The sequence below is a fragment of the Polyodon spathula genome, chromosome 1 (genome assembly GCF_017654505.1).
Source record: "Polyodon spathula isolate WHYD16114869_AA chromosome 1, ASM1765450v1, whole genome shotgun sequence".
Taxonomy (NCBI): domain Eukaryota; kingdom Metazoa; phylum Chordata; class Actinopteri; order Acipenseriformes; family Polyodontidae; genus Polyodon; species Polyodon spathula.
Genome location: NC_054534.1, coordinates 78,244,136 through 78,266,617, shown reverse-complemented (window position 1 = coordinate 78,266,617; position 22,482 = coordinate 78,244,136). Strand labels below are relative to the sequence as shown.

The 22,482-nt window shown below is 37.4% G+C and overlaps 1 protein-coding gene across 3 annotated transcripts in view; it reads right to left on the bottom strand.

The window, feature by feature from the left end:
• Positions 1-15,057: 15,057 nt before the first annotated feature.
• Positions 15,058-22,482, bottom strand: part of LOC121322814 (testican-3-like) — a 70,942-nt gene continuing 63,517 nt past the window's right edge. For all 3 annotated transcript variants that reach the window (XM_041263150.1, XM_041263139.1, XM_041263159.1), the window contains 2 exons: positions 16,850-16,987; positions 15,058-16,712 (listed from right to left, as the gene is read on the bottom strand). In XM_041263150.1, coding sequence (XP_041119084.1) covers positions 16,552-16,712; positions 16,850-16,987 — 299 coding nt within the window. In that variant the 3' untranslated portion in view covers positions 15,058-16,551. The remainder of the gene's footprint in view (positions 16,713-16,849; positions 16,988-22,482) is intronic.

Genomic DNA, 22,482 nt, shown 5'->3' with positions numbered 1-22,482 from the left:
TTTGGAATTCAGGCATTTGTAATACAACTTCTAAATTCAGAATACTGTCAGATTTCACACATACTTCTTTTATTGCTCTGAGCACACTCTTAAACTCAGGGGACACATTTAAGGAGGACAGAGATGTGTTGGACTTATGTAGTGGATTGTACATGCACTGGGCTTGCAACATATTCAGACAACTTTTAACAATCAATAAAATCACAGACTCATTTAATTTGAAGTTTTAATGAATCAGAGCAATAATAGTGCTCTTTCTGTTTATTAAATGCTTAATAATGGATCAAGTTCTTGCAAGCCATTTTGGATCCCTGATAATAGGCAATCCTGGCGATTTCAGTGCCTTTACAGGTATAACAGCATTAATACTTCAACACAATAATACAGGTATAGTTATTACATACTCAGCCCTTAGGCTAGACGTGCAAACCACTAAAGGACCCACCGCTAAATCCTACAACATCCAATATATCACTCTCCAAAGCTAAAATGTAAATCCTATACCTTACATCAATGCATCAATATAAATCAGATATAATTTCAAAAGTGTTCTTACCTTCCACTATATGGAAGTATAGTTGTAGAATAACAAGAGTTGTAGAAAAACAAGAGCCGTCTTTAAAGGCAGACTTCTGAATATGACTAGCTTTTTCAGAGATCCTCAGAGCATGGACCATGTAACTTATAAGATCAAGTTGAGTGATACTTGACTGGGGTTTTGCCTCAGTTTTTATAGAGTTTTTCTCCATTTAATATGTCAGAAGACCCAATTAAATCTAATTATTTGCTTTGTTTTGACAGCAACTATCTTTAAGTGAACAATGTGTGACAGATTTTTTATAGTCTGATGTCAAAGTTTTAATAACTTGCCCATGTGATAGAAGGTGGGGAGGAAAAATTTTTTACAACTTGATCTAAAGTGTCAACTTGAACATGGTTCAGTATAACTCATATTATATATATATATATATATAGATTATATATATAGATATATAGATATAATATATATATATACACTAATTATACTTATATATTAATATAACAGCTCTATTTGATTATATTAACCTGGGTCAAAAATCTATGTCCCTATTAGCAGCATATTATGTTACCTGTTCAGTGTGTTGTCAATGGGCCAGTTTAACTTCATATAGAAATGTATATTACCAAGACTGTAGGGATTGATCATAAACCTTTGAATAAAACCACTAAGCATACAGTGGCCAGTCCAGTTATTTTCATTTAAATTTAGGCTGTAATGAACATGTTAACTATAATAGCCTCATATTAACTGTACTATGCTGGGACTAAGCCTGACCTCTCTCTGTTTCTAAAAAATCTCCTGCGTAAGCAAGTTTCAGACACCCTGTTTAGCCAATTTTTACCTTGTAAACATGCCCCTAACTTTCTATTCATTCCAGGGAACATTTATATACAAATATTAGCACATTTCCAAAATCCTTGCTGCTTTATGAATCCCCATAAATCACTGGGGCATAAGGAACCTGTTCAGCAATTTCCAATGCTCATGCTCTGGGTCCTTGTTTATTTATTTTATTTTATTATATAATTTTAAAATGTATTTGAACGCATACCTCATGCAGAAGTTTGTAACAGAGAATAAAGTGCTTGCTTCGCTATTCAACGACCTGTTTTACTTTTTACAGCTAATATTTTTTAAGGTCTCTTATGTCTTTGTCTTATTACACACAGCTATCTCTGTTATAATTAATTAATCTCACAAACTTGAAATTATTATTATTATTATTAAAATTATTATTATTATTATTATTATTATTATTATTATTATTATTATTATTATTATTTTCTCAAAACCAAGTCTAACCGACTCTAATAATTACTAAAATCAAGACATGCTCAACTGTCCTTGAAGTTAATTTTTTCAAATTTATAGCACTGGATTAATTGCAATAGCATACCCTATTAGCTGCTTCCACCCTACCTGTACGTAAGGTGTTAAAGCGGCTTCCCCATCAGTAATTCGCAAATCTGCTTGTGCCTCGCAAAACCGTCTGCGCATTCACTACCAATATAGCAACTGCACACAACAGCCAAGCGAGAATGCAGAATGATGGACAGTCACCATTAGCAATGCGACCAGCTGCTATCATTGGTGTTGCCACAGTATGTACCAATATGACAACAGACGAGACCACACAATATATAATTTAAATACACAATTGGATCCATAGCTAGGCGTCGCGTTTTCAAATTAATGTACTGATAACACCACTGTTTTATTGAATACGGACAGTATTGTATCACAAGGAAATACTATATAGGTTTCTTTAAAGGCCAGCTGATCCGACATAGCTGTATGTTTTTGAAGTAAAATTTAAAAAAAGACTTTGGATACTGTCTTTTTTTCTAAATGATTTTTTTTTTAAACATATAAGTCGTGCCGTGACAAAGTCTAACTGTGGAAGCACACTCTGATTTGTAAATGTAACAAGGTCATTCAGCTGCAAAGTAAACATCAATCAAGCATTTTTATATACACAATACACTGAGATACGTTATGTTATTAATTCTACTCATCCACTTGAACATCATGATTAAGCCCAGTTTGTAAGGTTTTGAGTGTTGCTGGAATGGATTTTTTTCATTATGCCATTTTTTGTAAGAATAATAATTAATTCTAAATACACTCCTAAAATGTAAATTGTAGCCTACTATGATTTCTCAATAAATGAACAGTCTCTGTACAATTAGCAACACCCACATTCAGCAAACTGGACAGCTGCATAAAAATGGCCAGAAATTAGTTAACAGAACTGTTTGTCCCAGCTCAGCTAACTAATGATTGGACTTCTGCAGAGAAAATACAGGTCTTTGATTGGTTGATCGTATCACCGGTCTGATTTCAGGAAAACGTTAACTGCAGCTGCCCACGCCTCACCCGTAATGCACAGCAACTTATGGAATAGCTCAGTGGTCCTCAAAGTAATTTTGACACGGGCATAAATTGATCTTACTTGAATGTTTGCGGGCAGGCTGACGATTGCATAGGTTCTTATCTTACACACTACCTTCGTGCTATATATATATATATATATATAATATATATATATATATATATATATATATATATAGAGAGAGAGAGAGAGAGAGAGAGAGAGAGAGAGTTTTAGTGGGGTTATTCTTGGCTCACTCTAATAAGGCCAAGTCTCAGGTAGTAATTGTGCATGCTGTGCTTATTCTTTAAATAATTTACATAAAAAAACGCAATGTAAATATTTTTAAATAGCATGTTTACACAGATAACCATGAATAAACGTAAATAAAAAAAGTGTAGATAGCGTCTCGCTTTGTTTCAATTTGACAAATTTGTCAACACTACTCTGTTTAAATATGGCTCATCTCTAGTACAATTATTCAGAGAAAGTGGATTTGTAACTAAATATACTACAGTGTTTGCCTTGTCTGGTGAAATAAAAATAATACAGAGATAGAAAATTAAATTCTAAATGCTGAAATGTATTATTTCTCTTAATAACAGTCAGCAAAATTCAGTGCTTACCCAGCATATTAACACCGCCTCTGCTCACGAATGATTGGAAGGCTGCCAGATTTTTTACTTTCCCATTGGCTACTCACTCGGCTGCCCCACCCAGGTAACTTATGATTGGGCTCCGGCAAGACAATGCAGGTGATCGCATCGCAAAAGCCATTCAGGAAAAAAAAAAATGTTGCGTAGGTACAAGCACAGTATAAGCAAGCAACGCTGTCAACAGACTGCTGTTGCGCTTTTGTTTGAAAACGTGTTTAAAGCTTTCTTTATTTTCCCATGCTATGACCAACCAGAAATGTGTTCACGATCCATAATTTAAGAACAGCTGCTGCGGGCACGATGGTCTGGCTTCGTGGGCATGACTTTGGGGACCACTGGAATAGCTAAATAAAGCAATGGGCCACAAGATGAGTGTATTTATACAATTAATTTACAGATGTGTGGCAATACAGAGCAAACAAAACAGGCAGGACCCCCCTCTCTTATTTATTCTTTTCTCAATCTACATTTTCATATTTTTATGGTACATGTTGGATGCCGATATGCCTGTAGAGCAGTGAAGAACATACATAACTGTATATGTAAACACACTACCGCTGTCCATCATATCAATACAGTGATAAAACACATAACTGATCCGCCCATCCACTGTGTGCGGATGGGGGTTGGGGTTCTGTACTATTGTACGTTTATACCATTGTACCCAACTCCAGAGTGGACTATTAGTCTGACACTATTTGAGCCAGTGGTGTGCAGTTATTGGAATTAGCGCATCGCAATTATCGCACAGATATTGGTATATTCAGACGAATTAGGGCTTTCACCCAATTCAAATTTGATTGTGCATATTGAATGTCCACCTAGAATACATTTGCAAATCATGTTTCTATTTACCGATGCATTACCATATGCTAATAGGACTGTATTAAAGGAACAGAAGGAAGGCAGTGTGCTGGACAGAGGTGAGTGCATGTTTCCACACTCGTCTGTTGGGTATGGGAATACGCTATAAACGTCACTATGATATGAACATGTTATACATGTTATGGAAACACAAAAAGAGGCTTACTGCTTGTATGTTTTTGCCGCAAATTGACTATGGTGATGCAGTATATAGGTTTGCATCACCATCAACTGTAGGTAAACTGGATTCGCTATATCATGCAGCATTGAGGTACAATACAAATACAAGATTCAATACTCATCATTGTGTATTATACGATTTAGTAGGCTGGACTTCTTTGGCTTTACGCAGGTTGAAGCACTGGTATATTTTGGTATATAAGGCTATTCAATGTAAATTATATATATATATATATATATATATATATATATATATATATATATATATATATATATATATATATAATATAGGAAGATATTGCATAGTTTGGGGTACTAATATATTTGTGCACAGTTTTTGTCGTCTTATGTATTGTAGATTATAAAACGACGACTCTTGTGTCTAGAAAAAAACAACTGGTTTTCTGAATAAGGTTTCTAGAAGGGCTAGTATTCCGATAGTATCTTAATACTAAGTGGGTATTCGGTATCATGTTTTCGGAATACTGGTATCCAGAATACGGACGGATTCTTTCGGAATACCCTGTTTACATGGCATGGAATAGCTATTCAAATTTCCCACTATTCCAAATACAACTGGAATCCTCATAGAACAGGACAACTGGAACAGGTGCCCGGATAGCAATATGGGTGCAGCCAATTGCACCTTCCTCATAAAATCCCTGCTTTATCTCCTCACTGTTTGCTCTGGTACTGGGGAATTTATTATGTTCCTCAGCACATTGCAGCAACGCGGTTATGAACAGGTTGAGGTGTTGGTCAGTGCTGGAATGGTAGTGTGCGCGGATTAACGCAGTCCTTTTACAATCCTTGTTCTCCGCATCACAAACCTGGTTTTGCGTTTGGCGCTTACCTTCGAATATACCAGGATCATGCATACTGTCGGCCACTCCCCCCATATTGCGCGATGCATACATTTTATTTCTGCACAGTGCAGAATGGATTGTGTAGCGCAAAAGGACGTTTTGAATATGGCAACTTGACACAATTTCGGCACAACGGCCATTTGTGACGTGCATACCCCTCTGCGCAGTGCGCAAACCTTTCCAATATCTGGCCCCTTATCTCTTCCATTTGGCAAAACGAGCAGAACACATAAAAAATAAATTTAAGAAAGTGTTAAAAGAAAAACTATTCACTGTACTCTTCTTTTTCATATACAAGCTGCCTACTGCATTTCAAGAGGAAGGTGTATATTAACACAATTTCTCAATAAACAGCATTTTATATCTTCCAAAGTGCTCTTTTAAATCCCTATTATTTTTTACAGTGTTTTGCTTTAAAGCAAAACATAAAAGTGTGAACTTACATTACTGTTCACATTTATTATTACTAATTTGTATTTTAAAATTGTTTTTATTTTTATTTTTATTTATTATTCAGTTCATGTAATAAAATCAAATAAAACTATATCAGGCTTTACTTATAATACAGAATTCTGAATAAACTGCAAAAAAAATTTTTTTTTTAATTGTTATTAACAAAATTTAATTTATTGTATTTATATTCTAGCGTTAGCGTAATGTTTACTTTTTTTTCCTGCAGGAAAGCCATATTACTGCCATGCAGTGAGAGGGGAAAGAACTTTCCTTCTAATCTTTATTCCTTGTGTAGGATTGTGACAAAGTGCCCGCCCCTGTGTATATTATCTGTTATATGTTGTGTGTTTAATGTTGGTGTATAGGCATTGGTACACGCGATATAAATGGGTCTGTTTCATGTGTGCTTAAAAATGTATATTTATATTTAGGCACGAGGATTGCACAGCACTTCACGTGCAAGTAAAAAGTAATAATATGTGAGCACGGGGAATTGCACTTTATTAATTCACGTGCAGTTGTACCAAGACTCCAATTGAATGATTGATTAGCAATCGAGTCTTGGTACAGCTGCATAAAAACAGCATGTTTTCACCCACTCAGGGTTGGGTGTTCGGTGAGTGGAGAACGGGAGAGAGAGTAGGAGAGTTACAATTTCAATTGCTATTGCGTGCTGGTGGGACCAGCACGATACTTGTTTATTTAACTCACCGTGTTTGTTTGTCGATCTGCTCACCGTATTTTTGTTTAGTATTAGTCCGTTTTTGTTTGTCTGTTTATTTTGGCTACCAGTGCCGTGTCTTGTTTCTGTTTGTTTGTTCAACCCTTCTATTTTACAATAAACCGGCGCAAGCAAGCGCCATCATCATTTCATTTCATCCGTCCTGTTTTGTGTATTCATTTTCTGGTTCTGACGCCGCACACTTCGGCCATCTTTGTGACAAGGATTTATAAGCACTGGCTCTTATTATACAACTTTTTAATTTAATAATTGTAATGTCAAAAGAGCAGCTAATTAAATTCCTCTCAGGTTATAACCAAGCCTTGATTATTTTATCAGTCCAATTAATTCCTCTTTGTTTTCTTAGAGAGCACTGAACTTATTATTATAAAATTCATAATATTAACATTTAATCACAAAAATATTTTTCATAAAACATTTTCGGGTACTTATCTTAATTTGTTCCATTAGCACAGTCACCTTACCAAAACAGAAGTCTCTCTCACTCACCTCGCCTGCCTGCATGTAACAGTTCAGTAAAGTGTGGGCAGAGTAGGCATGCTCCGCAGATCTCCTTGGTTTCAGCGTGTAGTTATGGACACCAGTATTTTCTTTATAGGCTGATATAGGGTACCCTTAAGTACGCTATGTAGTGCTCCTATTTCTTGGTGAGCTGTCTCAGTATAGCCTGTCTACCTGCTTTATGAGGTATTACTTTTTTACTGGTTTTAGACAGTTTGCATAATACTCCCTGCTCCAACTGGTGTTTGTCTCCATCCATCAGAAATTCCTCTTCTATAAGAAGTTAGTAGATTATGGTCAGATGGGAGATTTGAAACTAGATGTGGGAATTAGGGCACAAACGGTTGCAGAGAACTAGAGAACTGTGCGCTGCACATCCCATCCGCACAAGTTCTACCTGGGAGAGAGACCAAGGTACCATACGTTATAGTGGCTGATGAAGCATTTGGGTTTAACCCATACCTATTGAAGCCATTTCCCCATGGGCAACTTGACCAAGACTTAAAGATATTTAATTACAGACTTTCCAGAGGATGTTAATGTATCGAGAATGCATTTGGAATTTTAGCAGCACAATGGCATTTGTGCAGGAAAGCCATTGCCCTCGCTCCTGAAAAAGTTGAACACATTATCTTAGCAGCATGTGCTTTACATAATTTCCTACATACCCCAGTTGCAAGAAGTTTATACACTTCATGAGGTAGCATTGACTCTGATGACCTTGAGACTAGCCAAATCATCCTTGATTCCTGGAGAAATAACTCAGTCCTCAAATGAATGCACTCTCTTAGCGGAACTCATTGCAACCATGCTGCTGGTCCTGCAAAGAAGAATATAAGAAGTTCTTCCATTCTTCTATTGGATCCGTTAGTTGGCAGCTAAATGCCATCTGAACTGAGTAGAAACACAAAGAATATTCTGTAATAATAATTTTATTTTTATTATACATTTATAGTCATTTTCTTTTTTAATTTATTTTTTAAAAATGAACAATGTACAATGTAATACCAGCATAATTTAAATTACTGAAATTACTCTTCACAAAATAAATCTGTACAGATTTCAGTTACTTGCCTTATTTTTTTCCTTTTGTACAGACTGGCATTTCAGCCAGAGAGCTTGCAATAAAGTTGGCAAAGGCCTCACACTGGGACCTTGCCAGTGCCACCACTGAGGTATTCACTGTTTCTAGAACAGCAAAAGCTGCACTAATAAGGTCTTCAGGTCTTTTTTTGTTTGTTTGTTTTTTTTAGGGGTTGGTGCTGGAGATGATGCTCTCTGAGAAGAGGCCCCACACTCTGCCTCTACATGGAGAGTCTTCATAGACATCCCCTTGTTCATTACTAAGACAGAGCTCTTGGCTAACTCTGAACACATACACATCTGATAAAAATGAACTCTGGGCACATACATATCTGCTAAAAAGTTTTTGTATTAGCACCTTTTAGGTGTATAGCCATCACTTCCACTTCCAGATTTCATCCTGTCCTTTGTTTTCATGGGTTCCCTTCTGTATATAGTCTGCCTGCTCTTCCATTTAGCTTTTATTTCTGTGTCTGTGTGAAAAATAAGCAATTTTGTATATTAAATAACTACATGTGTGCATATGGGGCCTATGAGCTGCCATGGTTGCAGTGGTGTACATTAATATTATGTTTAATAGTTTATAGTTCGTAATGAACATCTATTGACAATGTACCATGTTGGGTAATTGGATCTAAGGAACATTGACAAATTTATACACCGGTATATAAAACCGGTGGAAAAGTTCTTAGGAAGCTTACTCTTATTAAGACAGACTCTTAAACTGATATGTTACCTATTTCTAAAACCCTTCTGGTGTCGTGCTGGGCACATGAAATTGGGGTGGGTGCTATAGGCTACATAGTTCGATGTAGAAAAGTCAGTGGCATGGTGTCAGTCTAGGGCATGTAAACACCTCAAATATGTATAAAGGTGCACATATTTGATATTGTTAAACTCAGGCCACTTCAAGGAAACTAAAGCTTTCAGATTCAGAGTCCAACTATTGTGGAAAACAAGTGATTTTTACTGTGCACAATGACATTATCTGAGACTGTAGGATTATGGCTAATAAACTATTGCCTGGAGATGTTATGTTTCCCGTTTGTTTTATTTATTAATTTTTTAAATTTATATAGCAATTTTTATACAAAAGTATCGCAAAGCACAGTACAGTATAGGAGAAAAAAGAACTAACCTCAATACATTTGAATAGCATGTCACACATACAACTGCCACACTCTGCCCATTTCAATAAAGATTTAAACAGTATTCACATAACAGAAAAGCACCAATTTTAAAGTTACATTAAAATCCATTAAGATAAGAAAGCCATTTTATAAAAGTGCGTTTTTAGTCTTGACTTGAAAACTGTAACAGTCCCAGGTTCCCTGATGTAGAGCCCCTAATTTAGGGGCTCTACAAGAAAAAAAAAACCCTACCTCGCGTTTTGCTTTTGTTGACCCTAGGAATAACCAGCAGCCCTGCAGCCTGTGATCTCAGAGTGCGGTTTAGGAGATACAGGATCAGTAACTCCTGCAAATAATTAAGTGCTAATCCATTCAGGGCCTTGTAAGTTAACAACTTAAAATCAATTCTATACTGCACAGAGAGCCAGTGTAAAGAGGCCAAAACAGGTGTAATATGTTAACTTCTCCTGGATTTGTAAAATCCCTATTTTGTGCAGATTCACAAAATATATATTTTTGCCTAAGTATCTCATTCTTTGGTGGCCTACTGGGCACATTAAACCGGGGTGGGTAATATACACCAAGGGCTGCATAAAAGACCTGGTGTCAGCCTAGATCATGTAATACCCCCAAAACAAGTACAACAATTTACACAAAGACACAGGCAAATCAAACAGCTTAAAAGTCTCTAAAATCTTACATCAAACATTTTAGGGTATAAGGATGATGTGGGTATATTACATTTTATGAAAAAGTTGCATTTTTCTGGTAACCTTTTTTCCTCATCCACAAAAGCAAAACTTTTGTTACAAAAGATTTTTCCTAGAAATTCTTAGTTTTTTTGAGAAATTTCTAGAAATTAAAAATTTCCGTTGGGGTATGTAAACTTTTGACTACAATTGTGTGTGTGTGTGTGTGTGTGTGTGTGTGTGTGTGTGTGTGTCTTTATATGTGTGTGAGAGGAGTAAAGTTGGCATTGAGTTATTTTTTTTCCCTTTCATTGACAGTGCAGATACACTGTTTGAGCAGAACAGATGGGAGGAATAAAAATAAATACAACAACATCTCAGATTTCAGTAATTTTTCAAGGTATGTGCCTGAGAGGAGTGGATTATGTGCAGAAGTGTATTTTTTTTGTTTTAATATAGTGTTTACAAATGTCTAAAAATACATTATTTTATGTGACAAAGTTGGTGTGACTGAGTATAAAGACAGCCATTTTTTTTTTTTTTGCTGTCTTCCAGTTCATTTAACTGTCCTTCATCCAACTCGGCATGTCCACTTACTACTTTGGGATTTTTTGCATGTAAATGGTCACTCAGTTTCATAGTTACAGCTGAACATCTGTAGCTGTAAAAGCAAGATCGCTACCGTCCAATACTTTAAATTCTGTGAGGCAGCGCAGTGATTTAGAATATGTGACAAGGCTCCAACCGTCCACATCCAACCAATATACAAACAGCTGGAACCTCTCTCGACCAATCACATTGCTTGTTTCACATTCCATTGCCAGCCCTGGACAGTTCTTTTGACGTATTTGATGAATAATGGAATGCTGAATATAATTTTATAATGAATATGATAAATGTCAAGGACTAAAACCCTATATTAGTGGGGTGTTGCCTAGGATATTGAGGTATTAATGTTAAATATTACATGTTTATCTTCATGACACAGGCAAGTTACTGATCGGGAGCTGAAGCCTTGGAGCCAGCATGACCACCCGGAGAATCTGCGCTGCCACTTCCCCTCACCGTGTTTCAGCACCAGAGCATGCACTACTACACCCCTGAATCGTTAATGCCCCCGGGACTATTGTTTTGTTTTATTATTTTTGAGACTGCAAGTCCACTGTTTTTGTCTCCAATACCATTGCTGGTAGAGGGGAGTTTTGTAATAAAAACGGACAATTATGGTAAATATACTTTCATTGTGGACATTCACTACTTACCAGCATCACACTCATCCTAACAAGTATGATTCTTCCTTTAGGTAAGGTGGAAGCTGTTAAGGTGCTGCTGGGTACCAAAATAAACTAAAGGAATTTAACATGCCTGTATTTCCGATTGAAAAAAAAAAAAAAAAAATCTCTGCGAGAACTTTTCACCTTTGTGTGGATTCTATATTTATTTTGTGTGATAGCTGAATCCTAGAGGGACTGGTAATTAAACTTGTTAACAGTTGATTAAAAATAGTGTAGTCTTGGATGTGAAGATTAACACAAAATACAATTCAATTAGGTGAGTAGAAAACTTTCTTATTACATGTAGTCTTATACTGTATCATACATGCTTTTTACATACATTTACATTAAGCTGGGGGTGGAGGGCACAATAAAGTCCTGCACTGGGGCCATCTTTCTCGTCTGCCACTGGTCCCAGCACCACTCCCCTCCATCTCCCCCCAACCCAGCCAAGTTTACTTACCTTAGCCATCCTTTCTTATTTATTGATGTTAACTTCCTCCATCTCTCTTTTGAGTTCCCCAATTAGTCTGTTTCCTCATTTCCAACCAGAGCCAGCTACTACTTCTCTCTGCCTCCTCCTTCAGGTTCTTTAGGAGATAAATACCCATTGGGTAATGATAACATGTTGTACTTCATAAGGAATGCAGTTTTTGTAGTGGAAGAAGTATCACATTTAAAAAAAAAAAAAAAAAGTTTAAATAAATATGGCTATAAAATGTTTGTTTCCGTTTCAAGTATGAAATGTAACCATTACCAAATGGGCATTTAACGCCTAAAGAATCCTGCAAACTGTATACCAAAGCTGCTAAGCAAGCTTGTGATGCAGTCATGACTCTGCCCGCAGGTATCAAGAGGACTGCACTCACAGATCTCAATGTCATTTTTTCTTTCAAGACTGACCTAATCGGAGAGCCTTGTTCAGATAAGTACACTGTTGCTTCTATCTATATATTTCACATTTATTGTGTTTTTACACAAATTATATGTGGTATTTAAATTAATAGCTGTAATAGTTTTTACTAATTACGCGTATTGTGTTGTCACTACAGCGTTTTGCTTGTTATGCCCCACTGCCACCTGCCCTGCCTGTCCCCTTGGCCACCGGAGGACATACAGTCCATTGCCACCTCTGAAGAGGTGGGCGAAGAGGAGCTGGTGTTCCCGTTAGAGAATGTGGAGTCCAACAGCACGTCCCATGTTTAGCTCTCCCTGTCGACAGAGCTTACACTGCTAATCATGAGGGTCGCTGTAATCTTGCAACTGTTCTGGCCTACAGCAGGGGAAACAAAGTAATTGATTTTCGACAACGAGCCAACCCCTAGTTTACTCAGATTTTCTTTTTCAAATCCAGTCTTTTTGGGACCATACGGCAACAGATTCTACTGTTTCCTGATCGATGGACACCCTGTATAGGGTGCATGATGTGGAGAAGCTGGGTCTAGCCCATTTTTCGGTGATGAAAGCTTCTTTTGCCGTCTTGGTCCAGGCGCCTAACTTAGATCTAAGGATGCTGCCTGCCCTAACAAGCAGTGCCAAATCTCTGAGGTGTGTTCGTCACACAGCTAGGGAATTGCAACAGCATCCAGGTAGCCTACCAGTCGCCTTTGCTGTGGCCCCCTTCTGAAAACCATCTCTCACCACAACAGCTGGTTGAGCTGCATCTGGTTAACAAGAAACTGCTCCGTGTGTCCAAGCTCAAAGGACAGGCTATGGGTAGAAACCTGGCTGTGCTGGTATATGCATGTAGGCAGCTTTGGCTTTCCTGCAGTATGTAAAAGAAGCAGCAAACTGGCTCCTTACGCCCTAGCAGCCTCAAAGACCGGCAAAGCCAGCTGTGCCTTCTGGCAGAGGACATATTCGGAACCGGCCCGTGGCTGCTTGCCACGGAGATTTCAATAGATTCCGCTGCCCTGCGCAGAGACAGAAGCCGCTTGTCAAGCAGCAGCCCTAGGAATTCTCAGGGAGCCATCTGGGCTATTGGCGTCAGCGCACCACAGACACCTGAGTTCTTACTACGGTTCAGACCGGCTATTAGTTGCAATTCAAGCACACTCCCCCTCCCTTTCTTGTCGTGACTGCAACATCTGTCGCAGATCCACAGGACGTCGCTGTGGTGTCTCAGGGCGTAGCAGCTCTGCTGCAACAATGGGCTATTTGCATGATGGACTGTTTCCAGTTGGAGGAAGGGTTCTATTCCAGGTACTTCCTAGAGCCCAAGCGGGGTAGTGGCCTCAGACCGATCCTCAGCCTCACACAGGTCGACCTGTATCTGAGCCAAAGGAGGTTCAAAATGCTGACAATACAACAACTGTTGCAGTCAATCAGGCCAGGCGACTGGCTCACCACAGTGAACCTCAAAGACGCCTATTTCCACATCCCCAGGAAACCAGTGCGCAGAAAGTACCTGCGGTTTGCCTTTCAAGGAACAGCATATGAGTTCTGTGTCTTGCTATTTGGCCTCTCCCTAGTGGCTGTGCCTTCTCAAAGTGCATGGAAGTCATCTTGGCCCCATTGAGACTCAAAGGCATCAGACTACTCAATTATCTGGATGACTGGCTAATTTGTGCCCAGTCTCTAGCACAAGAAAAGCCCACACAGAATATGTCACTGTAGCGATCCCGGTTCCCGCAGGCAGGCGCACCACACAGGGCGAGGCAATCCATACACAGGTTAAGGGAGGGTGCGAACCCCGGACCTCTCGCACCAAAGCATAGTGCCGATACTGCTGTACAAAAAAGATGGCTCTTTTGTACAGCGGTATCGGCGCTTTGCTTCAGTGCGAGAGGTCCACGACTGCCTACTGATATTGTCCCACCAGTCTAAATGCACTCTCTTGGTGAAAACAGCTACACATCTACGCCTAGGCGTACCGCTGGGCAGTGTCACCAGAAGAGATTTCGTCACCACAGACGTATCCAGCCTGGGCTAGGGTGCTGTTTAGAATGGCTGGGGTCTGCAACATGTGTGGAACCCCCTTTGTCTGCTAAGTCTCATGGTCAAGCCCTGCATAAGCAGCGGCTGTCCAAGTATATAGCAGACACAGTGACGACTGCATATGAGCTGGCCACTTGCCCCCTCCAGAAAAGCTCACTGCCCATTCCACCAGGGGCATGGCAACTTCGTGGGCTTTATTCCCTATTCCAGGGTGCTTTATTCATGGATCCTCCTGATTTTGGAACTAGTGTTAAGGTGGCTTCCCAGATGACCCTTACAACACAGGCATGTAGGTGAAACTTTCCCTCAATATTTTCACCCTAGCTACTTGTTACTGGGGTTCCAAATGGTACACACAAGCCAGCCTTTGGCTTAGCCTTGTAGCATTCCTGCCCTAGTGACAGTTGTGGTCCACTCATCCATTCAGTAATGGTTACATTTTGTACTTTAAAGGGAATGTTAGGTTATTATCATAACCCTGGTTCCCTGAAATAGAAATGTAGTCATTAACCTTCAAGGTCGCTGCATCCATTATTGCAGCAGGCTTGATGTAAAAATGACACTGAATTCTGTGAGCGCAGTCCTTTCGTGCAGTCCTGAGCAGCTTTGGTATACAATTTTCAGGATTTGGGTCTTTAGGATATAAACACCCATTTAGTAAAGGTTACACGTTATCTTCAGGGAACCAGGGTTATCATAATAACCAAGTGGTGCTTAATAAATCGTGTTTAAAAGACACTACACATACAATGGCACAGAACAGGTCAGAGTAAGACAACAACAGTTGGCTAATTTTTATTATTGCAAATTATACATAAACAGTAAAAAAAAAAAAAAAATGCATTATCGCCTTAGTATTTAAATAAAACAGGAATTTATTATGATTTTCCTTGTTAGAAATACAAACAGCAATGGAAAAAGACCATCAATAAATTTCAGTAACAACCAATTGTGTAAGGATGCACGCTGATAAATTCAAATGTGGGCACAAAGCCCAAAGACCTAGGCAGTGGAGTTCCAATGTTTATACAATCAATTAACATGCTAATAAAAATAAAACAAATAAGTGTGATTAAAATAATTCCCTCTATATAGTTAAATTGCAGGAGCTACTGCTACACAAAAATGTTATAATAGCCAGTGTGATAATCAACATAACAACCAAATATAATATTTTCTTCATTCCAGCAGCAGTAACTGTATAATTAGAACTTCTTTAAACAGGGTGTGTGCTTAGCTATTGTCTAAATTCTAGATGTATTATGCATTCTAAAACCTTTCTAATTCTAACTGTGAAAGGTATCTTACATTATAGCATCTAATTATATACCTAGGGTAGATCATATTAGTGTTTTTTAACAAAAAAAGGGCAAATATGTTGTTTTTATTGGGTCTACTAATTTATATTTCAAATTTCTAAACTAACTGCAAAGTTTAATTCCCATAATCTCTTTTTTTTTAACATATGGATATTTGTGTGTAAAATGTTACTACATAGAATCCCACGGATATGAAGGATAAGGTCACATAAAACCAACACAAACAATAAACAAAGAGCATCATATACCGAAGTAATCTGTTTCATGCTGTTTACTTTAATAACATAATGTTAATGTATTATATTCCATACTGACTGTAAAAAAGAAATCTGAAGGTTTGGTGTTGCATCTGAAAAGAGAATGCCTTTCAGTCAGTTGTTTTTATTATATACCAAGTACATGGTGTTAAAAGGCATTTCCCATTAGATTGCATAAACTTTTCCTATGACTTCTTCCAAAATATCCTTAAGTGGGTGACCACACGATAACTAAGAATGAAGCATAGTGAACGAAAAATACACCTTTTGTATCATGAAGACATTTGTAAGGCTGCTAAAATGTATTAGGAATTCTCAGAGGGATGGGCTGCATCAAACAATGTGAAAGTAATTGCAAGTTAAAAAAAAAAAAAAAAAAAAAAAAACGTTTAACATAATTGATTCTATTCTGTTTTAGTGAAGCTCTTCACGTGAAGCGTTGTTTTTCATTCTCATCCCTTTTCTTTTTCGAGTCCCAACTCATTTGGCCATCCTGTTTGTTTTCGTAACTTGAAAAAGCTCAATCACATGTAAACACTCACACTTCCATAGAAATGAAAAATGCTTTAATGCCTTTGTTAGAAATATCTGAAGTTAAAAGAATCCTTGGGTTGTTAGTATGTTAAGTAATCTGCATGGGATGTCACCTTAGAAACGTGCAATTAGAAGAGTTTATGATGTGCAAGGACTACGATATGTATCCTCCATCATCATCATCTTCATCATCACCCTCATCTTCATCATCATCTTCAATTTCATCTTCTTCATTGATCACATCTTCTTCTCCATCCTCATCATCTGATAAGTCATGGAAATCACCACTTCCAAAGTCACCGGAGGTCTCCAGCTCTGTACAGAGAAACACAAGACCAATTAGCACATTTTCTTCTATCTTTTTCACTTCCATTTGATTAATTAAAATCTACATTAAGGTGTTTTTTTTTTATGCAAAAAATATATATTTTAATGATTGTCTTTTTTCTTACCACAGTCTGAAGCCCCATGTGTTTGGGATCCTGTTACTTCATTTCCATATCTGTCAACACACCAACACTGCCCCACACTTCCATGGCACTGGTTGGGTTTATAATATCCATCCTCATCACAGGATGGGATATATAACCCTAGAAAATAGAATCGTGTGAAATAATTATGCTTTTTTAAACAAGGCATTTTTTTAAGTTGAATAGCAGTTCCAAGTAATCTGTCCACAAAACAAACAAACAAACAGGAATCAAAACACATCATTAAGAAAAACAAGTCATACAATTGATTTCAGTGTTAAAAAGGTGACTAACCAAGATAATGTCTTGTAACTGGAGTAGTTGTCTTGTTTCTCCAGAGAACAAAAATGTATACCTTTATTTTCTTGCTCTTAAAAAGTATTTTAACAAAGTATTTTTTTTTTTTTAGAGAACAGATCTCAAACCCCTGTGCACTAATGTGGCCATATTGAGAACTTTTAAGTTATGTGTAAAATGACAAAGGGGCTAGTTAGTTGCTCCCTGCTATGTGTAGACCCTCTGCATAGTGGAAAGGAAAACCCCCCTTTTCTTTTTAGGAGGAAACCTTTGATGGCCCTGGCGGAAAGGCCGTCCCTACTCCGGACATACTAGCAATGGACTGGTGAGCAGAGGATTTTTCGACTGGGGAAGAACGAATGTAAGCTCAACTGCTGATGAGGTCCAGCGCTCCATATTTTTATTTAGCTCTTGCTGCTGATGTGTCTGACCCAACTCTGAATGAATGAGGAGTGTAGAATTAAGTTCTGCTATTGCCTTTGCCAAAGCTGGTCAGTTTTTGAAATGAGTAGGAAGAGATTGTAGCTGGAGCCCGATGTTAGAGAATCCTTTGTGTGTATTATGAAAGCCACGACCCAGTCCTGGTTGAATGGAGACAGATTAATCCTGCTTTGGGAAGAGAAAGTTACATAAGTAACCCAACCTGTAGAAAACTAGGATCTGGTAGAGAGAGCACGCTGAACCCATGAAAACTTGTGCTGAATTAAACAGTTTGCTGATAGGTGGGTTCAGTTAAAGATCAGCTGATTGAACTGTGGGTTCATTACTGGAGTTGTAGGAACCAGATTGTGAAATTTGGAAATCTGTAAACGAGAAAGAGCATCTGCTGCGTTATTATAGATATCCGGTAGATGGCAAGATTGTATTAGAAAATTATTAGATACTGAAATCCATATTAGCTGCTGTAATAATTGCATGATAAGAGGGGAACTGGAACAGCCTTTATTGATAATATGCACTGCAGATATGTTATTGCAGTAAAGTCATGTTGATTTCTTAGACTAAAGACGACCCCATAGCTGATCTGCCACGACTATTGGCTAAATTTCAAGAAGAGCTATGGATTTTTGATGCAGTGATAGGTTTTCGATTTGCGTATGCCATACACTGAAAAACATGACTGTTCAAGAGACCTCTGGAACCAAAAATGAGTGTCCGTAAACAAAGCCAGGTTATGTGGTGCTGAAAGATAATCTTCACATAGACAGGCCGTTCCAATGCTGAATAAGAGCGGACCACATTTTAATGTCTTTCCTAGCTTCTGATGAAATATTGATGTAGGAGTCCAAGTTTTTTGCTGTCGAGGCAAGAGCAAGTAATCAAGATACAAACCTATGATTGTTTTACTGATCTGGATTGTTTTACCTTTCTGTGTCCAGTATGAGTCCTAGAAATTCCATAGAATGAAGGGGGCCGATTGTTTTTTTTTTTTCTGAAAGCGGGTCCCCAACTTCTAAAAATAAACTCTTATGATTAGTGATCTCTTCTGATGGCGGATCTCAGGGAGGACAAATCAATAGAAAATCATCAAGTAGGTGGAGCAGAAATGGAACATGGTATGCATTAAGAAGTATCCAGCACAATGCTTCTGAGAGTGTGTCAAATATTTTCGGGCTGCTGCAGCAGCCGAAAGTTAACTGAGTAGCAAAATAAAACTTTTCTTCCCAGCATATCCCAAACAGGTGGCGAAGAGAAGGATGGATTGGCATTACTTTAAATGTGTCTGATATATCTGCTTTTGCTAACCATGAACTGTGGCCTACTAATTGCATAAATTGCGTCTGAGATGGTAATGTAATGAAGAGAAAATTGATCGTGAGGAAACCCCCGTGGTGCTGATAAATCGATGATGAGTTGCTTTTTTCCTGACATTTTCTGATTGGCAATGCTAATAGGATAGGATTGCTTTAGAGTGAGCATCCATGCAAGTACTGCACATGTGAATCTAATTGCGTTGCCTGTTTGAACACAAACCGGTATTGAAATTACTGCAATCTGTCTTCCTCCTGCAAATTTAATTCTGCGCCCATTATCGGAAAATCTGAATTTATGTACATATACATGTCGTAGTAAGGAAACACGATTTGTCAGGAGCTACATTACAATGATCCTTCTGTTTGTAAGACTTCTGTATTTACTAGCGAGTTACTGCTGGCATATTGTTAATTCTTAATAGAGTATATCATTTTTTACAATTAATAAATATGTAGGACAGGGAGTATTAGTTAAATGCAAACTTACTTCTGACAGATATTTAATGAAAAGCAGCAGCTGCTTCTCTGTTGGTATGTCTGTGCTTTCATCTTAAATCCAAGTATGGAACCTCGACTCTCGCAATCATTCACAATTTCTGACTGAACTGATTCATTTCGTGCATCCACAAAATGCCAGGCGTAGTTTTTGCTTGGACGATCTGTAACCATTGATACCCCATGCCTTTCCATAAGCATTATAAAAAAGGCAGATACAGGTTTCGTACAACGGGCGAGTGTTTAATTAATGCTACTATTACAAAAGAAACACGCAAACAAATAATACAAATGTATGAATATGTACGAATATGCTCCTTTGTAGAATGGTGACAAAGCAATTATTCTTTTTCCCACCCACCTTCTGGAGCGATCTTTCCAAATTTCCATTCATTGGAAAAGCTGTTAACAACACTATAGGGGTAGATGTACTGAAGTATTGCGGCTGTCGCAATAGTCGCAAACCAGTTGCAAACAAAGGCTAGGGTGAAATATACTAAACATGCACAATGCTGTTAGTAACTTTTTAGACAGTGCTTTGCGGCAGCAGTTTTGCTTTGTGGTTCATCCTTAAGTGAATATGTAATTATGTGCATTCCTGCATAAATTTGGAAAAAGGGGGTGGAGCTTAGGGTTCTTAAATATTATAATGGAGATGTACCAAAGCTGCCTGCAATTGGTACACTTACAACTGCATCAATTTGTTAAGAACATTTGAGAGCATGTTTAAAACAGTCACAATTGTTGGCATTTCCCAGTCCACTTCTTCACGTACGTTGCCAGTTTTGCTAAATGCATTTTTGAGGCGATCACCCAAATAACTATGTTTCCTTAAAAGTAGGGTGTACTTACAAGCCTTGAAAACAAATTTCAATGACATTTCTGGTTTCCCCAACATGTTGGGAGCAATAGACTGCGCAAATTAACAGTTTCACCTGTTCCTTCTAGCCACATTTCCACAGCTCCGCATTCAGGCTGCATGCGTCATGTCAATGTTTGGTAGGACATACTTCTGCGAACAGCTATTTTCACTGATGAAGAGTAATAAATTTGCTCAAAGATCTTGCATGAATGACAATCATCTACCGTGCTAAAGATTGTTTCAGCACAAAACATCAACTAGGTAAGATAGCTGTCGTGTTTTAAATTAACAAGTCATATAAAATACACGTGTATTTATTAAAAACTGTGAATGTAAACATGTGTTTTCTATATCACCTATTAAAATGCATGTGTACATGTAAAAGGTGTGCATTTTGTGGCCCGGGAATCAAATGTTAAATTAAGATATGGCTCTTGGTAAAATTGAGTTTGACACCCCTGCTTTAGGGTCTGTGGGGGTAATCTGAAAGTAATTTTGGATAATTTAACTTACATCACCTAGAGTAACAAAACTCAGTCGTTGCTTTTGTGACCAGGACAGTGATATTTCAAAATATCACTATTTCCAATGGGAAAACGGGCAAATGTGTCTAAATACAGTATAATCGTAAATCTCGAAAAACTACTCACTTCTAAATCTTTTGTAGTCATTTTTGTATTACTTTAGTATAAATACATGTTAATTTGGATTCATATGTTGTTTTTTTTCTGACTTTATGTGAACGAAAAGACACACATTTGCCCATTTTCCCATTGGAAATAGTGATATTTTTAAATATCACTGTCCTGGTCATAAAAGCAAAGTTTGTGGGGAATAATAGCCATTTTCTATACTTTTGCGGCATAAGCAATTAGGAAATAACACTTACTACCCAGGAATAAAAAAAAAAAAATTGTTACACTGTGTTATAAATGTTAAACAATTAACAGATATCATTTACTTGTTGTATTTATGACAAAAATGAACATGTATTGTTTACTTGTTGCATTTACTTCAGAAAATGAATACAAAGAATAACGTAGTATTATAGTGTTTGCTTAACAGCAATTTATACCTTTGTTTTACAACAGTCACACAAAAATAACACTGCATCTGTAGAAAACATATATAATGTGGCATTTTTTATAGTCACTTGCTGTCTAACTTTGACCTACACTGTACAGTAGGAAAAAAAATAGTCTTATTTTAAGCATAAACTGCAGCCCAAAAATTGTTCACTTAATCAAAAACAAAAAGATGAAAATATCCGACTGCAAAATAAGCATCAGAATAATATTCTACTCGCAGTACTCATTGGATTTAATGTAGCCTCAAGCCTGTTCTGCACACAGCGCGCTATCCTGTTGCTGTCTTTAGATATTTAAAACAAAAAAAAAATCCAAACACCGCTATTTTGAGACGTATTTACTGCATTTTGGTTGCATGTTACACAGCACTGGGAAAATGAGTGTCTCAGTGTTCTTGTGTCAATAGTAAGCGCGCCTGACCAAACATTACATTCTGTGCTGGAAGAAACTGAAGCATGAATATCGGTGTACCTTATCGGCTAAAATAACAAAAACTGCTGATAGCTGATTGTGTTTTTTTTCCCCTTATATCGGTGTCATGCCGATACGCTACCGATTATCGGTGCACCCGTTATTATATTATTATTATTATTATTATTATTATTATTATTATTATTATTATTATTTATTATTATTATTTTTTTTTTATTATCATCATCATCACCACCACCCAATCATTTAGCTGATGCTTTTATCAAAGGCAGTCATTAATACAGCACGTTACAACTTACAGAAAGGGTAAGTTTACACAACATTTGGTACCACGGAGCTATATGGTAAAGATCCAAATTTTGAAAGTCTCTCAAATAAATTGCAACAAACATAACATACAAGTGCATTACACTAACTTTATTATGTTCAATATTCAATGTGTTTTAAATTAAATCTAAAAAAAGAATTAACATTTGAGAATGTTACTCTGTAGGAATTCAAGTTTGTTTATTGTGAGTGAGATGGGTTTATTATATAGAATTACAGTTTTGATACTGGATGTTGCTTTCGTATATGAATTTATGAAGGATAAAGTTTCACCATGCTAATTTTGTTTTTGACATTTGGTTCAGTGCACTTGGAAATTTAAATTTATGTAGTCTCGCTGAACTTTAAAAAATACTACCA